The sequence below is a fragment of the Malus sylvestris genome, chromosome 9 (genome assembly GCF_916048215.2).
Source record: "Malus sylvestris chromosome 9, drMalSylv7.2, whole genome shotgun sequence".
Classification (NCBI taxonomy): domain Eukaryota; kingdom Viridiplantae; phylum Streptophyta; class Magnoliopsida; order Rosales; family Rosaceae; genus Malus; species Malus sylvestris.
Genome location: NC_062268.1, coordinates 26,604,120 through 26,625,335, shown reverse-complemented (window position 1 = coordinate 26,625,335; position 21,216 = coordinate 26,604,120). Strand labels below are relative to the sequence as shown.

The following is a 21,216-nucleotide window of genomic DNA, read 5'->3' as shown; positions in this document are numbered from 1 at the left end:
ATAACTTTTGGATATCGCTTCTATAAACCAACTAACAAATGTTGTTTTGTTGGGTAGTTCATTGTAATTCTACAATGTGATTTGCCTAAAAGCAAATAAACGAGAGATAGAACTCAAAGAATGGGTTCTTTGAGAGACAAGATAGTAATCAACAAATATAACAACCTAGTTCCTATACCACAAGCTCCAAGGTAGTCGATAAGAATGAAAATCCTTATGACTACATTGAATGCATATACGATATATACTCAAGGAAATGGTAAAGTACCATTTGACTCGAAATAATGAAACCTTCATAGCTAAATGGTAGCTTAAGGTAACTACAATCAAAGAGAATGGTTGACTTTGAAGAAACCATCTTTGAGATAGGCTTGGTTTCAATTAATTCGAAGATTGCTAGCTACAACTAAAATGGTGATTCAATGTTTTGACACAATATGGGTTTCCGAAACCATTATTAAGATAGTCTTGATAATATACGTCCAAAACTATAAATCACAAGACATGTAAGTTGTAGAGATCCATCCATCATGGATCTTAGCAAGTTAGTGGGAGCTATTTGCATTTTATGAGGAAAAAGGATCAAATCGTTTGATTTCTCATCAAGATGTAAATGAATCTTTTGTTTACGAGTTTTACAAAAGATTAGTGGGAGTTAATCATGTTCCTAAAATTTAAGTATATATGATATATTAATTTTGGAAATGAAAAGAATACTTCTTCGTTAAAGTTATGACTTTAATACATTATATGAAGATAGAATGTATATGGGAGATATAGTCTATATACATGGGATGGAAATCTATAATGATATATTTCATGATATAATTGGATTATATCAATCCCTAATGATAGACAATGGATGCTAGGAAGTTTCTCATATGATGATAAACTTCAATAAGAAGGACGATTCTAGTGAGACTAGCAAGTTGCCCTTCTCAAAGGGAACGTACCCTTTGACTCCCATAGAAATAATGCGTAAATTGAATCCTTTATGCATAAGCAGAAAGGTGATTTATGTATTTCATATTGTATGAAAAACATTGATATGAGTTGTACCTAGAACGGTACAAGACGATATCAGTGCAAGCCCAGGATCAGAACCGTGGCAACTGTCAAGTGAGTCCTTAAGTATTTAAGAAATACTAAAGGATAGATTCCTCAAAGAATGAGGAAGAATTAAAGTAACGTAATGGAAGCGTAAATGTATTAGATTATGAATCTAATCCATCATTGGATGTTTCTTCATTATGAATGAAGAGATAAACAAATATCTCTTTATTATGACTAAAGAGATATTTGGATGGAAACATTAAAGTAATGACTTTAGTGTGTTCCATTATGAATGCAAGATATATTGCCATATAGAAGTTTACAACAATGTTGTTTGGATGGGAAAGTTCATTTATGAACTCTCTATTCGATTCCAACCAGAAAGTGTATGACACTAATGGGGCGATAGCTCAAGCCTGGGAATCAAGGTCTCATCAAGATCCGAACACAAATGAGAGACTGAACCACATGATTGAGAATCATGTATAATGGTGACGTCGTTATTCTCAAGGTTGCTTCTGTGGATATCACATATAGATATCCACTGCCTAGGCCTACTATTCAGCCATTTATGAAATGACTACAGAAGAGGTATCATCAAGATGACCAAGCTGATTGGCTCTAGTGCAAGTGGGAGATTGTTGGAAATGTGCCCTAAAGCCAATCATGTGATGATACTTTACGGACATTTCACATGTTAAACTAATCTAGTTTTACATATAAAGGGCATACATTATTGTTTGAGCCGTCTCATATAAATGTTATATGCTTAAACGAAAAAGTCCAAGGACTATGTGATTGGGAGAATGTAATCTAATGAAGTTAGATTCATGAGACCATTCTTTCGTAGACACATCCTAAATGTTCCTGATCATAGGATTGTCAATTGGGCATTGACAGTCCGTAAAGATCGGTACGTACTATGTCTTCTCTCAGGGAGAGTGATTAGTCTCAAGTCATTGGTGTGTGTGACATCAAGACAAGTACGTAGGTGCTCAATAGAGAATGAGTACACTGAACGTGATCAACGAAGAGTTCTCATATTCCATGTCACATAAGAACTCATGGTTGGGATAATGCAAAGTAGTCCTTTGACCTGAGGCATCACAGTTGTCTTGTGGTTAAGTCCTTGATCTTTGATTATGTCAAAGTCACCCCCTCGGGGTGTCCACGGCATCGTTGGGGTTAAGCCACTTAGCTATGGAGACAAGTGAATGCGCAACAAGGGATCTCTAACCTTCAAACAGTTGAGGGAGAATACTCTATGATATGATTTGGAATCTCTGGCCAGAGTATGAATGAGATTAGGGAATGCGTTCCAAATCACATTCAAGGAAATCATATAAGCAAACGATTTACATTGGATAGTAGACATGAGTAAATAAACTATCATACCAAACAATGTGGTCAAGAGTATTAGATTAGAGAAAGACCGTATTGCATTTGTAATCCCGAACTGAATAGGTTCTCTATCCTCTTCTGATTAGCTTGGGTAACCATGATATGCTGCTAGGTGTCACTCATGGTTTGTGGAAGCCCTAAACGTGTGTAATCACTAAAGGGAGAATTGAAAATAGTTTCAATTCACAATCGATGTAAAATGGTTTTAATCGCCCACTACCTCGCTAAAAGGAACCTAATGGATCGCACACCATAAAAGGTAGAGATTGAAGATTAAACGGAAATGAGTAAGAATGATTAAATGGTTTAATCATTTATTTATGGCAAGGATTAATTAATATGTTAATTAATCAAACGAATAAGTTCGTTAAATGACTTCAGGATAGTTTTGGACCTTAAGGCCCAATGGGCTTCGAACGTCAAGCCCATTAACTTAAGTTGTATGACAATTTAATGAATAAAGATTCATTAAAGCCCAAAAGCCCAAAACTCCCTAAATGGCCGGCCATATTGTGATGAATTAGGGTTTTGGTTATTTAGGTCACAAAAGAAGTGACTATATAAATGACTTTATAGCCAAATATTCATTAAAGGATTAAGGGTTTATTTTGGGGGAAAATTGGTGAGAATTGTCTCTCCATTTTCTCTCTAAAAAGGCCAACACCTTGGAGGGTACATCTAGCAATCCTACTACTCCAAGGTCACTCATTTCTTCTACAATCTAACCTTGGTGAAGAGACTTAGAGGTTCTCAATTTTGGGAACTTGGAGAACCTATTCTTCCATCCAAATCCATGGATCTAAGAAGCAAGGAATGAAGGCCCTATCTCTTTGGGTGATTAGCCTTTGCTTATGTAAAGAGGAATCTACAAAGGTATTAATTTCAACTCACTTTGTTTTGAGTTGATTATTGGTTCACCAATCTACTAGGCTTTGAATTTCATGGTAATGTTTTGTTTTTGAGTGCATACAAGCATGATTCCGCCTTTAATTGTTAATTGCATGCTATATGATGTTGCTCAAATGAACATGTTTTTCAAAATAAATCCTTCATCTCCAAGTTCCCAAAATTGAGAACCTCTAAGTGTCTACACCAAGGTTAGATTGGAGAAGAAATGAGTGACCTTAGAGGAGTGGGATTGCTAGCTAATCCCTCCAAGGGGGGCCGGCCTCTTTAGAGAGAAAGGAGAGCATTGTGTTCTCTCCAATTTCCTAAAAGAAACCCTAAATGAATTTTGGCTATAAAGTCATATTTATACCTTAATTCATTGGAGTGGCAAACTTGTAAATAAGTCCAAAACCCACTCCATCTCTAAATGGCCGGCCATAGGGATTCATTGGACTATTTGGGCCTTTGTGAATCATTATTCATTAAGTTGTCATACAACTTAAGTCAATGGACTTGACGTTCGAAGCCCATTGGGCCTTAAGGTCCAAAACTATCCCGAGGTCTTTAACGAACTTATTCGTTTGATTAATTAACATATTAATTAATCCTTGCCGTAAACAATTAAACCATTTAATTATTCTTACTCATCTCCATTGTTTCTTCAATCTCCACCTTACACGGTGTACTATCCATTAGGTTCCTTTTAGCGAGGCAGTGGGCGATTAGAACTCTTTCAAATCGATTGTGAATTGAAACTTACTTTCAATTCTCCCTTTAGTGTTTATACACGTTTAGGGCTTCCACAAACCATGAGTGACACCTAGCAGCATATCATGGTTACCCAAGCTAATCAGAAGAGGTAGAGAACTTATTCAGTTTAGGATTACAAATGCAATACGGTCTTTCTCTAATACAATACTCTTGACCACATTGTTTGGTTTGATAGTTTATTCATGTCTACTATCCAATGTAATTCGTGTGCTTATATGATTACCTTGAATGTGATTTGGAACGACTTTCCTAAATCTCATTCATACTCTGGCCAGAGATTGTTAATCATATCATAGAGTATTCTCGCTCAAACGGTTTGAAGGTTAGAGATCCCTTGTTGCACATTCACTTGCCTCCATAGCTAAGTGGCTTAACCCCAACTATGCCGTGGACACCCTCCTTTTGGAGTGACTTTTGACATAATCAAAGATCAAGGACTTAACCACAAGACAACTATGATGCCTCAGGTCAAAGGACTACTTTGCATTATCCCAACCATGAGTTCTCATGTGACATGAATATGAGAACTCTTCGTTGATCGTGTTCAGTGAACTCATTCTCTATTGAGAACCTACGTACTTGTCTTGATGTCACACACACCAATGACTCGAGACTAGTCACTCTCCCTGAGAGAAGACACAGCATGTACTGATCTTAACGGACCGTCAATACCCAATTGGCAATCCTATGATCAGGAACGTTTAGGATGTGTCTACGAAAGAATGGTCTCATGAATCTAACTTCTTTAGATCGCATTCTCCCAATCACATATTCCTTGGACTTATCGTTTAAGCATATAACATTTATATGAGACGGCTCAAACAATAATCTTTGCCCTTGATATTAAACTAGATTAGTTTAACATGTGAAATGTCCGTAAAGTATCATCATATGATTGGTTTTAGGGCACAGTTCCAACAACACATGCCTGCAATCTTTTCTTTCTATGTGTAACAACATGCTAAGTCTAGGAAAATAGAGAGACGTAATTCGACCGAAGCTTACAAAGGTAACTGAATACTATGTGACCCCCAACATTGATAGGTAGTGATTACTTCTACGAACATTGATAGGTAGTGATTACCCAATGCGAATTAACCAGGCATGGCCACCCTTAAACTACGTATGTCCATACCTAGGTAATGAAGATCGCCCAATGCGAATTAACCAGGCGCGATCCTAGGGTTGCCCAATGCGGATTAACCAAGTGCAACCTTCAAATGATATGGTCCCCTAAGGTGAATTAACTATGTGGGACCATCCATGTGATTCTGATTTGATGCCACATCACTCCATGTTCTTGGTTAGTGGTCATCTACTAGCTTTCATATTTCACAATTATTTCAAGCATAACATAGATATATTTTTTATGACAATATCAAGTAAACATATTATAGTGGCACACATTTCCATAAAACATTTGCAAATCCATGTTATATCCACATAGTATATAACAAGGAAGTTCTTCTGGGTAATAATCGTATCACATTATATTAAAGTCACTCACCTAGGTCCTTCGCATTTCTAGATTCACCGTCATTGCTCCAAAAGAACCTAATACAATACATAAATCCCCATTTATGAAACTTAGTAAAACCAACATGCAAAACTAGGCACAGTGCTACTTGCACATAAATCAAGATGCACGTCAACTGGGAATGACATGTTATCGCATATTTGTTAATTACGAAAATCATACGGAGATACAATTATCCCAAAATCGAATAATCAAACCATCGTATCGAATTTCAACAAATGGGCCCTGGATATGGGCTCAGAACATTAAGAACTTCCTGCTATCCAAAATCCATGAAACTTAATTTTCCCACATGCTGCCACATGTGTCACCGCACGTAATGGTTTTTAGCGACCCAGTTTTCCAACATACTACAAATTCTACCCAAATTTTACGGAAAGGTAGATCTCAACACAAGGATCAATTTTTATATCTACAATGAAGTCCAAAAGTAGAGGAAAGATGGTGAATTCCTCGGGTAAAGTCAGCGGGTGCCTAAAACTTCCCAACGTTGATTCGCCGTCTATGGTGGTCCAAAATGGTCAAGGTTGGTCGAGTTTTACTCTTGGAATGAAAGGCTACAAAGCCCAGTGGTGGCGTCAGTCATCGCTTCACCAATTTGCCGGAAATGAAAAAGGTGGCCAGACTCCTTTTGGAATCACCGGATTCCTTGGCCATGCTCTGCCACATGTGTTGGTTAAACAGGTTGGTTCTTAGTGATGTGGTAGAAACTAACACACAAATTAAACCCTATAAATTATGCAATCGTAGTACGAGTAAGTAGGGATCATTCTATTCTAGAGATTAGAAAGGATGCTAATCAACACAAATTAAACTTATAAAATTGAAAACTAAGTTAAACTAACAACAAAACAATGACTAGGGGATTTTGGACGAATTTAATAAAAACAAAAGTAAATGGCAGCAAGTAAATTAAGTTGTGAATGAAATATGGATGAAAGGATAGCTAAAGGATTCTTCTCCACACATGAATCATATGCATACAAATTGATTTCTAGTTATTCTTCCTATAAACCATGAATGACAATGCCCCAAATTAACTATGTACAACACTAATTAACTCTAAGATTTTCCTAAGTTCATTGAATTGGACTCATCGACACAACCAAATTATTCTTCTCAATTTCCCTAACTATGAGAAGCATGATAGATATACATCTCGAAGATCATTAAGTTCTGTGAAAATCTTAAGCCTTGACAAAGCATTTGTAACTATGAAAAGCATGATACTCCTGCCAAGGATTTACTTAACGCAATCATGACTAGTGACTTTCACTACTTGCAAATATAAGTTCATAACGATTAGGTGAAATTCCCTTATATTCTAGCATCAAATCCCTGCATGCAAACTAAGTATGCATCCTTAATAAACATACAAGAATAACTTTTCTATAAAGTAGATAAGTAAATCCCATTCATGTTTTGTGAAACAATAACTGGATGTAATCAAGTTATATAAAACATATGATCATGGCTTCGAATTCACCTCTAGCTAAAAAGTACACATGTTCATCATAATTGAAAAGCAATCTAAAATTAACATTGAAACTTAAAACAAAGAGAGAAATAACTCTGAAAATTCCAGTAACTTCAATGGATGAATGGTAGGCGCGACACCACTGTCAACATTGCAGAACACTTCATATATATATATATATAGGGCACGGCTAGGGTTTTCTTTAGAGTGAATGAAAAGAGAGGAAAAATAGGTAATTAGAATTGTGTAATTCGTCCAAAATAAAAAGGGCAAGTAAAAGTGGCTACAAGGTATGTTTTTATGGGGTAAAAGAGGTTGCAAGATATTCCAAAGTGATCCCAGCAAGTTAGCCTTTATTTTGCACGTTTTTGCCTTATTTTGCACCTTTAAATCAGACTATATCCTAATTCATTTCCCATTCTGTTCATGGTCATCTAACAAGCCATATTCATCTTTGCCTCTTTATTTGGACTTCAAAACAAGTCACTAAACTTCTCTCCAACTAGGATTCCTCTTTCTTGTGTAATTTGTTGCCTTCCAAGCCTCAACTTTAATTTCTCTAGATTTTAGCGCATGTTTAACACCTTTTAAACACATGTTGTCCACGCCTGTTGTCCAGCCCATATGCTATCCACGCCTGCTGTCCATTCCAAGTCCAAAACTGCTCCAAATTACTCCATTTGACTATTTATTGACCTCTTTACCAACTGGACTTACAATAATATGAAAATAACATAATTTACTATAATAAATGGAAATTAACTAAGTAAATGCAATGAAATAAGATAACAAAGTCACATAAATATGTTCCTATCACTTGGGGAAGTGAGAGCTTCAAAATGGTGGTGGTGGTGGTGTAGAAAAATCCGTCGAAGTTAGCTGGAATCAGCGTTGGAAACGTTTGCAGATTTGGATCAGGGTTTTGGGCCGACTTTCCAGATTTGGATGATTTTTTTTTATTTTTTATCAAAGGGTAAACTTTATTAGATTCTAATTGAAACGTTTACATCTTCAGCAATAGTGTTAAAAAGAAATTCAGGGCCTAGGGCATCCCAAAGGAAAGAGCCACTATGTACGGTGACATATGAACCCACAGCGTGAGCAGCAAGATTACCACTTTGCTTAACAAACAAGAACTTCACCTCCTCTATTTAAGATGCCAAGGACTTAATATCATGAATGAAACAATCCAAAGTTGCATCCACCGAACAAACTCCTTGAATCATTTGAATAAGAGTAAGAACATCTGATTCAATCTCCACCTTCACACATTCCAATTCCCTTCCTACCACCAGCGTCGCACGGATAACAACAGCTTCTATCATGGCTTCACTATGAAAAAAACCCCCTCTTCCCTGTCAGTCATCTTCAACAAACCTGCAAAGTCTCTCAACACCCATATGTAACCACTTTTCATTGTTTGCCCACACCCCATCACAATTGAACTTCATCGTCCCATAGTTTGGACGTTTCCACCTCACCTATTTCCCCGCAAAAAACAAATGGGTAACAGCACCATCACCCACATCCTTCTTCAGTTTCTTCAGTTGGGCACGTCTAAACTCCTAAATGTGATTTCGTATTAGATCAAGTGCATCTTTTGGATTTCTCACTGATGTGAAAATTACTTAACACACAAATTAAACCCTCTTGTTGTCAATTGTAGTAAAGAATGTAAGTAGGGATCGTTCTAGGCCGGGGATTAGAAGGGATTGCTAAAACACCTGAAACTGAAGGGGGATTTGATTTTGACAAATTTGAAAACAAAACAAACAGATTGTAAACTAAAACAGTTTTTTGGACGAATTTGGGTAAACTATGGATGATGGGCTAGCTAGAGGGTTCTTCTCCACACATGCCACACTTCCACATAAACCAATTTTCAGTTGTTCTTTCGATAAATCATGAAACTCAACACCCCAGGTTAATTAAGTCTGCTTAAATTAACCTTCAAGTTCTCCTTAAGTTATTGAATTGGATGGGAAAATGCATACAACTATTCAAGCATTCTTCAAAAGCCCTTTACGTGAACAACACAATAAAGATACAATCAAAGATCATTAAGCATTATGAAAACTATAAGTATTGACGAGGCATTCGTTACTATGATGAGCATGAAACTCCTGCCAAGAATTCATTTAACGCGATCGTTTATAAGCGACTTCCACTACTTGTGAATATAAGTTTGTAACTATTAGGTGAAACTCCCTTATATTCTAGCATCATATTCATGCATGCAAACTAAGTGTGCACTCTTAATAAACATACACGAATAAGTTAACAATCAAGCAGCTAAACAAATTGAATTCACAACTTATGAAATCACAACTGAAGGTAATCAATTCATATTGCAAGTATGTTCATGGCTTTGAATTTCCCCCTAGCTAAGGGGGGTTTAGTTACTCATAATTGCAACAAAATCAGAAAATAACAAAGTAGATATTGAAAGCAAGAACGAAGTACACCTAAAACGCTCCAAAGTTTCAAGCTTGAAACGCCAAGGACCTTTGTTTTCACCACCTTGTTGCAGCACAAGTATCTAAGGATGTGTATGGATTTATGGAAAGGTTATGAATGTATTTAGGTTGGATGGATGCCACAGCAAGGGGAAGGGAATGTTTGGATTTGTGTTTGATTTTTGGTTGGATGAATGGGAATGGAATTGTATGTGTTTGTGGGATGTGGGAATATATGGATGAATGTAAGGTGCTCACGGCTAGGATGGATCTCCCCCTTTGTTATGGTGAAGGGTGGATGTATTTATAGGCTAGGGAGAGGATCACCATCTAATTAAGGTGGTAGTGGTGTATGTTGTGGTAATGAGTGGATGTAATGGGATTACACCGGTCCACTCTCATAACACACCCACACATAACACATGAACTGTCCACTCTCATCGTCCTACGAATTAGATTACACCGAACAGCCAGAGAGTTGTTACAACACACCTCCAAATAAAAAACTGTATTTTATTTGGCACCTGTAATCTCCACACATCTTGCCATACACGATCAGTCATCGGACCACCACTCCCCATTCCTGTCCCTTTCTTTCCCAATTCCCCATTCACTTGTAGTTCCAGTGCCACCCCATACCCAGTCTTGACCGTATAATCCCCATTCCTCGAATAGTGCCATATTACTTTGTCCTTACACCCCATAGAACTTATAGGAAACCCCAAAATTAGATTCGCTACATCTTCCTCAAAATAAGTATGAACCAAATCCTTATTCCATGAGCCAACTGAATGATCAATTAGTTCCCCCACCGTCTCTGGCATATTCACATGTCGAGATCAGACTTTGAATAATCCAAGGCTTGGTTTTAACTTTAATACTTCTCCTATCACCAACTCTCCATCTTAATCCCCTCTCAAACAACTTCCTTCCTTGAATAATCCCCTTCCACCCCCATGAAGATTGCCTCCCTTGTTTCAAATCCAAAAATGATTGATTAGGAAAATACTTTTCATTCAAAACAAGACATCGCGTAGTTCAATAATGCCATAGCTACCACTTTAATTAATACCTCTCTAACTACTCATCCCACCCATTAATCTGCACATTCAATGCTTCACGCACCTCATCAAAAATCACTTTTTTAGAATGACCAAAATCAGAAGCTAACCTCAAATACTTTCCAAAGTCTTCATGTCCATTACTATTTGTACAATTAACAATTTCCTTTGTCCGGTTCCTCGAACATTTTGCACCAAAGAAAATTGAACTCTTGATCCTATTAATAATTTGCCCTGAGCCTTTCGCATAGCATTGTAAGACCCCTATTACCTCCATTGTTTCATCCTTTGTAGCTTTAAAATATAATGGCATCATCTGCAAAGAACAAGTGTGAGAGAGAAAAAACCCCCTCCACCACTCTCATGCTGTGAATAGCCTCCAGCTCCTCCTGTCGACGAAGCAAAGCTGATAACCCCTCTGCACATAGAAGGAATAAAAATAGAGACAACTGGTCCCCCTGCTGCAACCCCCGTTGTCGTTGAATATAGCCCATAGAAGCACCATTAATCAAAATGATATATGACACCGTAGATATACACTAATCAATTCTTTGACAAAATTCCTTTGAAAAACCAAGCTTTCTCATCATAGCCAAAAGAAAACTTCATTCAACCTGATCATACGCCTTTGCCGTATCTAGTTTCATTGCCAAACAAGCCTATTACCGTCATCTTGTTGTTTAAGAGAATGAAGAATCTCATGCACCACTAAAATATTGTCTTGAATTTGTCTCCCTGCCACAAAAGCCGATTGATTCTCACTTATAGCATTTTGGTCAAATGACCAAAATGCCCTCCAATATAAAACGCTTCTAACTTCTTCATTTTAACTCGGAATTTAGATCTGCTTGCTCCTACACATACGTGGGATCGAGCTCTACCTAATCAACTCAAGAGTTGATCCAAGAAGGTTTAGTAAAATTGGAAATGATGAAAATACCCTCTCTTCATTTTTCTCAAAATTGAAAAAGTTTAATGAACTATCTTCAATTAAATCTCCGAAATACTTCAAAATGAAATAAAATACTAAAATTTGGGACGGAACTGGATTTTTGTGCCGTGCACTTGCAGAGCCCGCCGCTTTCCATAGGGGGTTGGTTGGTGGACTGGAACTGGATTCCGGTGGGAGAGGACACTTCGGTGTTAATTGTGACGGCATGTTTGGATGGCGTGGGAGCAGGAGAAATGCGGAAACGGGAACGGGAACAGTTGGGGTTGCGACGTTATTACGGTGGTAGGTGGCTCTGTTAGTTTGGCTACCGTCAGCGTGACTGCATATTTTATTTCTGAATAAGGATCCGATCAACAAAGATGGGTTTTTTTTTGGGTCGATTTGGTAAGAAATGACGGGCTTTAGATTTTAAATAATTCATTGGGACTGAATTGCCCTACCACTGTCACTGCCACTATCACTTTTTGCATATTATTTTAAATAATTCATTTATTTTATTGATGATGTGTTTAGGAAAATGTCATAGAGTGGATGCTGAGGGTGCGCATTTGGAATCGAAAACGGTAATCAGAATATGGATCAAGTCGGACTGCAATGAAGAGTTTGGTTGTTATGATTTTGAGACAATTTGAGTTTGAAATAGAATCACAAGCTAAAAAGTGGTTTCGTTTTGTTTCCTAATATCTGGAATCGAAACCGAACCGAACTGAATTGCATGACATAAAAATTATTTAATTTAATATTCAATTGGGTGTTGGAGCGTAATTGGTTATTTGGTTGAGTTCATACTAAAATGTATGAACTCCTACCGTCCTCTTTTACACTGCAAATTGCGATTCAAGTCGAGACTCCTCCGCTTCTTTCTAGCTCCAGCGTGCTAATATGGTAACTCTAAACTTAGAACTTTTATTAGTCAATTTAGTTATATAAATATATAATTGTGAAGTTACTCAGTAATACGGTCTGATGGTATTCATTTTCATTTGGAAGTGGTAGGTCTTATGTTTGAATTTCGTGGATGGCGAATTCGATACCAAACTAGGTTGCCCATTGTGTGGCTTAACCGAACTCTCCCTCTTCTTAATGTAAAGATATCGATGTATTATAAAAACAAAAAATAATTGTGAATAACTAGATTGTTTTATTAACACCTTACATACTGTTGAATACACCCCACATTTACTTTTTCATTCATAATTTATCTTAATACACCCCACTTAAATTCCTATATTACCCTCACACCCCACACTTTCTACATACACCTCACATTCTTCACATACATTCAACATTCTCTCATTATTCATTCTCACCACGCCTCCAACTTTCAACATTCCCTCATTATGTCGTAGTTTCCAAATCTATAATGGTGGTACGTGTTACGATCTCGTAACATTTTTTGGTTTTTAGGTTTTAGGTGTCTATCAATTTGGGAGTTTCTGTGAATTAGGGGTTTTAAGATTTTAGGGTTAGGGTTTAGACAACAATGTAAGGACAAAATGAGGAAAATTTTCATATTAGTACATAATTTTTTATGTGGGTGTATTTAATTTCTTTTACATTTTTTGGGGTTAAATAGTAATTTCATATTAAGATACATGAGTCATTTAATAATAAATATTTATGTGGGGTTCATCCAACAATATGTGGGGTGCTAATTAAATACTCATAACTTTTGGGTATTTGTGATTAATTTTAGAATTAGGGCTAGGGTTAGGGTTCATTTGAATCAAGTAATAAAAGGGGATCTTTGGGATCTTGATCTTCACCCTTGTTGCTGCACCAATTTTACTACTACTAGTAGTTGCTGTTATTGTAGTAGTAGAACAACATGAACCCTCCTGCCCACACTACTACAATATTAGCTTTAGGTGTCGGACGATTCTGACGGTTAATAAGTCATTCTGACGAATAAAAGATATCCGACACATAATTTATTTACTGTCGGATTAAAGTTACTTTCTGTCGGATATATCCGACAGAAATTCCTGGCAGATTTTGTCACAGCCCATCCTGAGATTTTCTTATTAAGGACGTAAAAGGACGAAAGTACCCTTGACGTTACTAAGGTGTGTGTGTGATATGTTTTGAATATTTCATATTTTCCTAAACTATTGCAAATATTATTTAAGTTGGATATAAAATTGGTATGTTGGATTGTTTGTGTGGTTAGGGAGCTAGGATGAAAATGGATGGTGAGGATTGTGTTGGACCACACAATCACACACACACACTCCCTGCTCTCATTCTCTTCCCCGTGCCTCTCTCTCTCCTCCCTCACGACTCTCTCACTCTTTCTCACCCTCGAAACGTACGGACCAATGTCAAAAACCCCTGAAACTTCATGGATCGACGTGGAGATTAGCATCATCGTGTTCGTGAATGTCCTACGAACTCAAAGATACCATTTTCAGGTAAGAAATCCTTCGTTTTCACGTTGAAAACTCGAGGACTGAATGTGGCACTATTCATGAACTTTGTGTTGGTTGATTTTTAGGACAATCCAACCTCACAGTGAGCTTAGTAAGGTTCTAAGGAAGCTCGGGGACGTTCGTTTGGAAGTTTTGGACGTCGGGATCACCACGTTCAAAGTTGGCCGGTTTTCGTGGGATTTCTCCGGTGAGATTTCGTGATTTTTAGAGCCTTAAAGTAGTATAGCGTGAAAATACATGTTTAGGGCTTCATTTTGATATAAAATTCGAAGAAAACGGTTGAGAAATGAAGGAGAACAAGTAATTACAAAATTCGTCGGAATCCGGCCACCGGAAAAACCAATCCGGCGAGCCCAGGGTAGGAGATGACACGCGCGGCGCGTGGCCTGCGCGTAACAGCGCGTGGCGGCGCGTGGGGCTTCCAAAAATTTTTCTAAAAATTCCTTGACGTCCGTGACGTCAAGTAGGTCGTTGTGGTATATTCATATACCCAAATTGAGCACTGTATGAGAAGTTATTTCGAATTGTTGGTTATGTGTTTTAATTAACGTTTTTATAGTTGTTTCGCATATAGGTGACACCTATCCCGAGGACGAGCGCATCCAGGGACGTCATGGGGGTTACGACCCATCGACTTACCAGTGAGTGGGCAGTTTTGTTTTCGTATTACCTATATACTACTGTTTTTCCCAGAAAATGCATTTATATGAAAATATGTTTTAAAATGCCATGCATGCAATTGATGAGATATTTGAATTGATAATTGATGCATATATATATGAATTGACGTTGTGGACGCACATGTGAGTTTTTACATTATTCATACGATTTATTTATGTGAATTGCATTGAAAGCTCATAACCTGTACCCTAGGTGTTAGTGCTTATATTATTCACCACACCGCACGCTCGCCTTGGATCCAAGTAGGTGAATGTCGTACAGACCATGTGAGGGTTCCGACATGCTAGTCGTATAGATCGCTAGATGTGATTCCGACTAGTGGGTGACCTTAGTTATGCGTGCCGATGATTGATGAGAGAATCACTAGAGTGTATTCTTACACCTTTCATCGTACAGACTACCTTACGTAGTTCCGAGTGACGTGCAGAGTTGGGCCGTATAGGTCACTGTGGTGACTTCGGCTGAGTGGGATATTGAGCTATAGAATCAGCCGTACAGGACCACTGTAGGGTCTCCGGTTGATTTATTATTTCACCTGATTTATATTGATGCATTCATACTATATTTTGGCATGGCATGGCATATTCTTTCTGAAAAGCGTTGAAGGATTGGGATTTGAGCTTTTGGTGATATATCTATACGTTTATATACTATATTTCTAGGAAAGTATACAGGTTTTACGGTGAGGGGTTATAAATGTTTTAAATGAAATGTTTTGGAAAATCTTTGGTTTTACTGACCCACTCATCTTTGTTTTGCGCCCCTCCAGGTTCTAGTTAGCAGTTGGTGGCTCACGAGGTCTTTTTCGGCGTTCTGACAGATGTTCTGCATGTAGGACTCACCTGCGGGTGTTGTACTTTTAATTATAGTCCTACTTGACTGCACTTGATACCTACGCTTTGAATTCATGTGTTTTACTTTATAACTCACTCCTTTATGCTAGTAGGTTATTACTGCTAGTGGTTGTTTTAAATTCCTTCATATTTCTATTATATCTTGCTTCCGTGTCGTACTTTTGGCTACGTCATGCTCACGTGATGGCCAGCAAGCCTTGATTCTAGGATCGGGGTGTGTCAGTTTGGTATCAGAGCCTAGGTTGCAGTCCTATATAATTGTTAATGCTCTAATGATCTTTTGATGTTTTCTGTCAGAATTATGCTGCCTTGTAGGGAACGTAGGGAATCCCGCCGTACTTCTGAACCTAATTTCCCTGATATTACTCAGTTATGGGAAGCAATGGCCCAGGCTTTTCAGAATGCAATTTGTCCTCCTCCCCCTCCTCAGAGGACATCCCTGTAGATTATGTACAATTTTAAATTGGATCGTTTTATGGGTAATGAGGGTCCCGAGACGGCAGAGAAATGGCTAGACCATATTGAGAAGACGTTTCAGGTGATGCAAAGTCAGGGGAACTTTCCTGCTGATAGGTAGGTTGAGACCACTACTTGGTTTTTGGGTCGATAGCCGGTAGGTTGGTGGAGGAATCAAACTCAGTTTATGTCCCCAGAGATGGCAGCTGATTGGGAAGTATTTAAAGAGAATTTCAAGAAAAGATTTGTCCCTCCAGAGTACATCGATCGCAAGAAACAGGAGTTTACTCGATTAAAGCAAAGGAATATGTCAGCGCATGAGTACTACAGAAAGTTTACTGATTTGTCTCGTTATGACCCTGATACAGCTGGTAATTAGGTAGAAATGCTTCGATGTTTCAAGTTGGGAACTAAGAGAAAATGGCGGACTTTTGCCAGTGCACTTCCCTGCGCCGATTATCATGAGTTTTTCAAGATTTTGGTTCGGATGGAGGACTCCGACAATCTTCCTAGTGACAGTGAGGATGACGAGGACAAGAATGATGGTCAGAAGAAAGATGATAAAGGTAAGGGTATCTCCATTCTGGGACCTCGTAAGACGCAGAATTTTAAGAAGAGTGGAGCGAGTTCGAGTTCTTCTAGTGGAGGATATAGTATTACTGGCCCGATGAGAGGTGGTGGAAGATTTTCTGGTGGACCTAGATTTCAGAGGTAGAGGGATTCTGGTGGTGCTGGTGGTTCTGGTGCTCCGTGGTGCCACCGTTGTAATTTTCGTCATCATAGTGAGTGCAGGAGAGGTGGTGGTGCTTGTTATACTTGTGGACAAATGGGACATCGGGCTTCTCAGTGTCCCCAAGGTCAGCAGAGACCTCAGCAGACCACTATGCCACCTCTAGCGCCAATTCAGCAGAGCTTTAGACCAGGCAGTTATGGCCAGTCGGGTCGTGGTGGTGCTTACCACTACCAGGGTGATGCTGCTCCTTATGCTTCCGGACCGAATCAGTATTCCCAGGACCCTTATTTTCAGAGTGGGTATTCCCAAGACCTTGGGGGTTATTCTTCTTATTCTTCCATGCCAGCTAGTGGATCTCAGTGGCATCAGGGAGGTCAGCTCCGTCAGGGGGAAGTTGCTGCTGGTGGTGCAGGATCATCTAGGCAGTCCAATCAGTCAGGTCAGGGACGTACTTCTCAGGGGCGAGGTAATCAAGGCAACAGAGGTCATGGTGGACGACAGTAAGCTCAAGGGCGTGTTAATCACATCTCACTGCAAGATGCTCAGAACCATCCAGATTTGATCATGGGTACGTTAAATGTTCTTGGTCATTTTGCTAGAGTTTTGATTGATTGTGGTGCTATGCATTCTGTGATTTCTCATACGTTTGCTTAAATGACTCAACCTCACCCTTCACCTCTAGGATTTGATTTAGAGTTTGCCATGCCTAGAGGAGATAAGTGTTATGTTGATAGTGTGTATCTTGGGTGTCCAGTGTTGGTATAGGGCGTAGTTATGCCAGCTGATCTTATTCCGTTAGATATTGTGGATTTTGATGTTATTCGCGGAGCAGATTAGTTGCATTATAATCGTGCCCATATTGATTGTTATGGGAAATCAGTTACTTTTTATCGCCCTGGACTACCTGAGGTTACTTTTGTGGGTGAAAGAAGTGGGGTGAGACATGGCGTTATTTCTGCCATAAGAGCAAAGAAGTTATTATCGAAGGGTTGCCAAGGATATTTAGCACATGTGGTGTTAAACAATGTTGTTCCTAGCAGTGTGGAAGAAGTTGGTGTGGTCAGGCATTATCCTGATGTATTTCCTGATGATTTGCCAGGATTGCCTCCAGACAGAGATGTGGAATTCTCTATCGATTTGCTTCCAGGTACAGATCCTATATCTTTAACTCCATATAGAATGGCTCCAGCTGAGTTGAGAGAATTGAAAATTCAGTTACAGGAATTACTTGATAATGGTTTCATTCAACCTAGTTCGTCACCTTGGGGAGCTCCAGTATTATTTGTGAGAAAGAAAGATGGAACTCTGAGATTATGCATCGATTATAGGCAATTGAACCGGGTAACGATTAAAAACCGTTATCCATTGCCTCGCATCGATGATTTGTTTGATCAGCTAAAAGGTGCGTGTGTATTCTCTAAGATTGATTTGAGATCTGGTTATTATCAGTTGAAGATTAAAGATGAAGATGTACCTAAGACGGCTTTCAGAACCCGTTACGGACATTATGAATTTCTGGTTATGCCCTTTGGGTTGACTAATGCGCCTGCAGCTTTCATGAGGTTAATGAACGAGGTATTCTAGCAATATCTTGATAAATTTGTCATTGTTTTTATTGATGATATTCTGGTATACTCTAAGTCTAAGGCAGATCATATTCGACATCTTAACTTGGTATTAAAGAAATTGAGGGAACATCAGTTGTATGCCAAGTTCAGTAAATGTCAGTTTTGGTTGACTGAAGTGGCATTTTTGGGGCATGTTGTATCGGCATAAGGAATTCAAGTAAATCCTCAAAAGATAGCAGCAGTGGAGAATTGGGAACAACCTCGAACCGTCACTGAGGTACGAAGTTTTCTTGGTTTAGCAAGTTATTATCGACGGTTTGGTCAGGATTTTTCTATGATTGCTTTGCCGTTAACAAAGTTGACCAGGAAGGATGTTAAATTCGAGTGGGATGAGAATTATGAGCGGAGTTTCCAGCAATTGAAATATTGCCTCACTCATGCTCCAGTATTGGTACTTCCTGATGATAGCGGTAATTTTGAGATTTACAGTGATGCTTCCTTGAATGGTTTGGGATGTGTTTTGATGCAGTATAATAGAGTGATTGCCTATGCTTCTCGACAGTTGAAGAATCATGAAAGGAATTATCCTACTCACGATCTTGAATTGGCAGCCATTGTTTTTTCTTTGAAGATTTGGAGGCATTATTTATATGGTGAGAAGTGTAAGATCTTCACTGATCATAAGAGTCTCCAGTATCTATTTACTCAATATGATCTTAATCTTCGTCAGCGAAGGTGGATGGAATTGTTAAGTGATTATGATTACACTATTGAGTATCATCCGGGTCGTGCTAATGTGGTAGCTGATGCACTGAGTAGGAAACCTCAAGGTCGACTCAATGCTTTATATGGCTGTCGTGTTCCCCTTCTTGCAGAACTGAGGGCTACTGGAGTAAAGTTGGAGTTGGAAGATCGAAGCGAAGCTTCTCTCGCTAGTTTTCAAGTCAGGCCAGTTTTGGTGGATCGTATACTCGAAGCTCAAATGGTGGATGAGGAAATTCAAGAAATGGTTCAATTAAGAAATGAAGGGGAAAAGAAAGACCTCAGGATTCGAGAATCAGATGGCATGCTTATGCAGGAAAACAGAATGTATGTACCGAATAATGAGGAATTAAAGAAGGAAATTTTGGACGAAGCGCATTGTTCAGCTTATGCGATGCACCCAGGAGGAACTAAGATGTATCATACCATTCGACCATTTTACTATTGGCCGGGTATGAAAAGGGAAATTGCAGAATATGTAAGTAGATGTATTATTTGCCAGCAAGTCAAAACAGAAAGGAATAAGCCTTTTGGGCGAATGAAGCCACTTCCCGTTCCTCAGTGGAAATGGGAAAATATAACTATGGATTTCGTGTATAAGCTTCCTCGTACACAAAATGGATTCGATGGTGTTTGGGTGATTGTGGATCGACTTACCAAGTCAGCGCACTTCATTCCAGTGAGGGAAAAGTATCCTCTGAATAAATTGGCTAAGTTGTTCATCACGAAGATTGTGAAGTATCATGGAGTTCCAGTGAATATTATTTCTGATCGAGACCCAAGATTTACTTCTAAATTTTGGGTAGCTTTTCAGGAAGCTCTTGGTACGAAATTGCTTTACAGCACTGCTTATCATCCTCAAACTGATGGGTAATCAGAGAGGACTATTCAGACGTTGGAGGATATGTTGAGATCTTCGGTGTTACAGTTTGGTGATTCTTGGCATGATCGCCTGGACTTGATGGAATTTGCCTACAATAATAGTTTTCAGTCGAGCATTGGTATGTCACCATTTGAGGCACTTTATGGTAGGGCGTGTCGTACGCCATTGTGTTGGTCAGAGGTTGGTGAAAGAGTATTGGAAGGCCCAGAGATTGTGGATGAGACTACTCAAAATATTCAGGTGATTAAGTCTAACCTGAAAGCAGCCCAGGATCGACAGAAGAACTTAGCGGATCGACATGCTACTGATCGAGTGTATGATGTGGGTGATTGGGTGTTTTTGAAATTGTCACCTTGGAGAGATGTGGTACGATTTGAAAAGAGAGGAAAGTTAAGTCCTAGGTACATAGGGCCTTATAAGATCACTGAGAGGATTGGTGAAGTTGCTTACAGATTGGAGTTGCCTTCGGAGTTATCTAAGGTTCATAATGTGTTCCATGTCTCTATGCTTCGACATTACATTTCTGATCCTTCACATGTGATCCCTCCTCAACCGCTAGAGATTAATCCGGATTTGACGTATGATGAGGAACCAGTGACCATCTTGGATTGGAAAGATAAGGTTCTAAGGAATAAGACAGTGAGCTTAGTGAAAGTATTGTGGAGGAACCATTCTATAGAAGAAGCTACCTGGGAGACAGAAGATCGAATGAGAGAGATGTACCTAAGGTTATTCTATGGGTATTAAGCGGTTTATTTGGTTGTGGGAATTTCGGGGACGAAATTCTATAAGGAGGGGAGATTGTCACAGCCCATCCCGAGATTTTCTTATTAAGGACGTAAAAGGACGAAAATACCCTTGACGTTACTAAGGTGTGTGTGTGATATGTTTTGAATATTTCATATTTTCCTAAACTATTGCAAATATTATTTAAGTTGAATATAAAATTGGCATGTTGGATTGTTTGTGTGGTTAGGGAGCTAGGATGAAAATGGATGGTAAGGATTGTGTTGGACCACACAATCACACACACACACTCCCTGCTCTCATTCTCTTCCCCGTGCCTCTCTCTCTCTCCTCCATCACGACTCTCTCACTCTCTTTCACCCTCGAAACGTACGGACCAACGTCAAAAACCCCTGAAACTTCATGGATTGACGTGGAGATTAGCATCATCATGTTCGTAAGTGTCCTACGAACTCAAAGATACCATTTTCAGGTAAGAAATCCTTCGTTTTCACGTTGAAAACTCGA

At 38.8% G+C, this 21,216-nt stretch overlaps 1 protein-coding gene across 1 annotated transcript; it reads left to right on the top strand.

The window, feature by feature from the left end:
- The first annotated feature begins 16,401 nt into the window (after window positions 1-16,401).
- Window positions 16,402-17,253, top strand: LOC126633914 (cold shock domain-containing protein 3-like). The gene is made up of 2 exons (XM_050304442.1): window positions 16,402-16,727; window positions 16,809-17,253. Exons 1-2 carry the CDS (start codon window positions 16,402-16,404, stop codon window positions 17,251-17,253), a joined length of 771 nt encoding a protein of 256 aa, XP_050160399.1.
- Window positions 17,254-21,216: the final 3,963 nt, after the last annotated feature.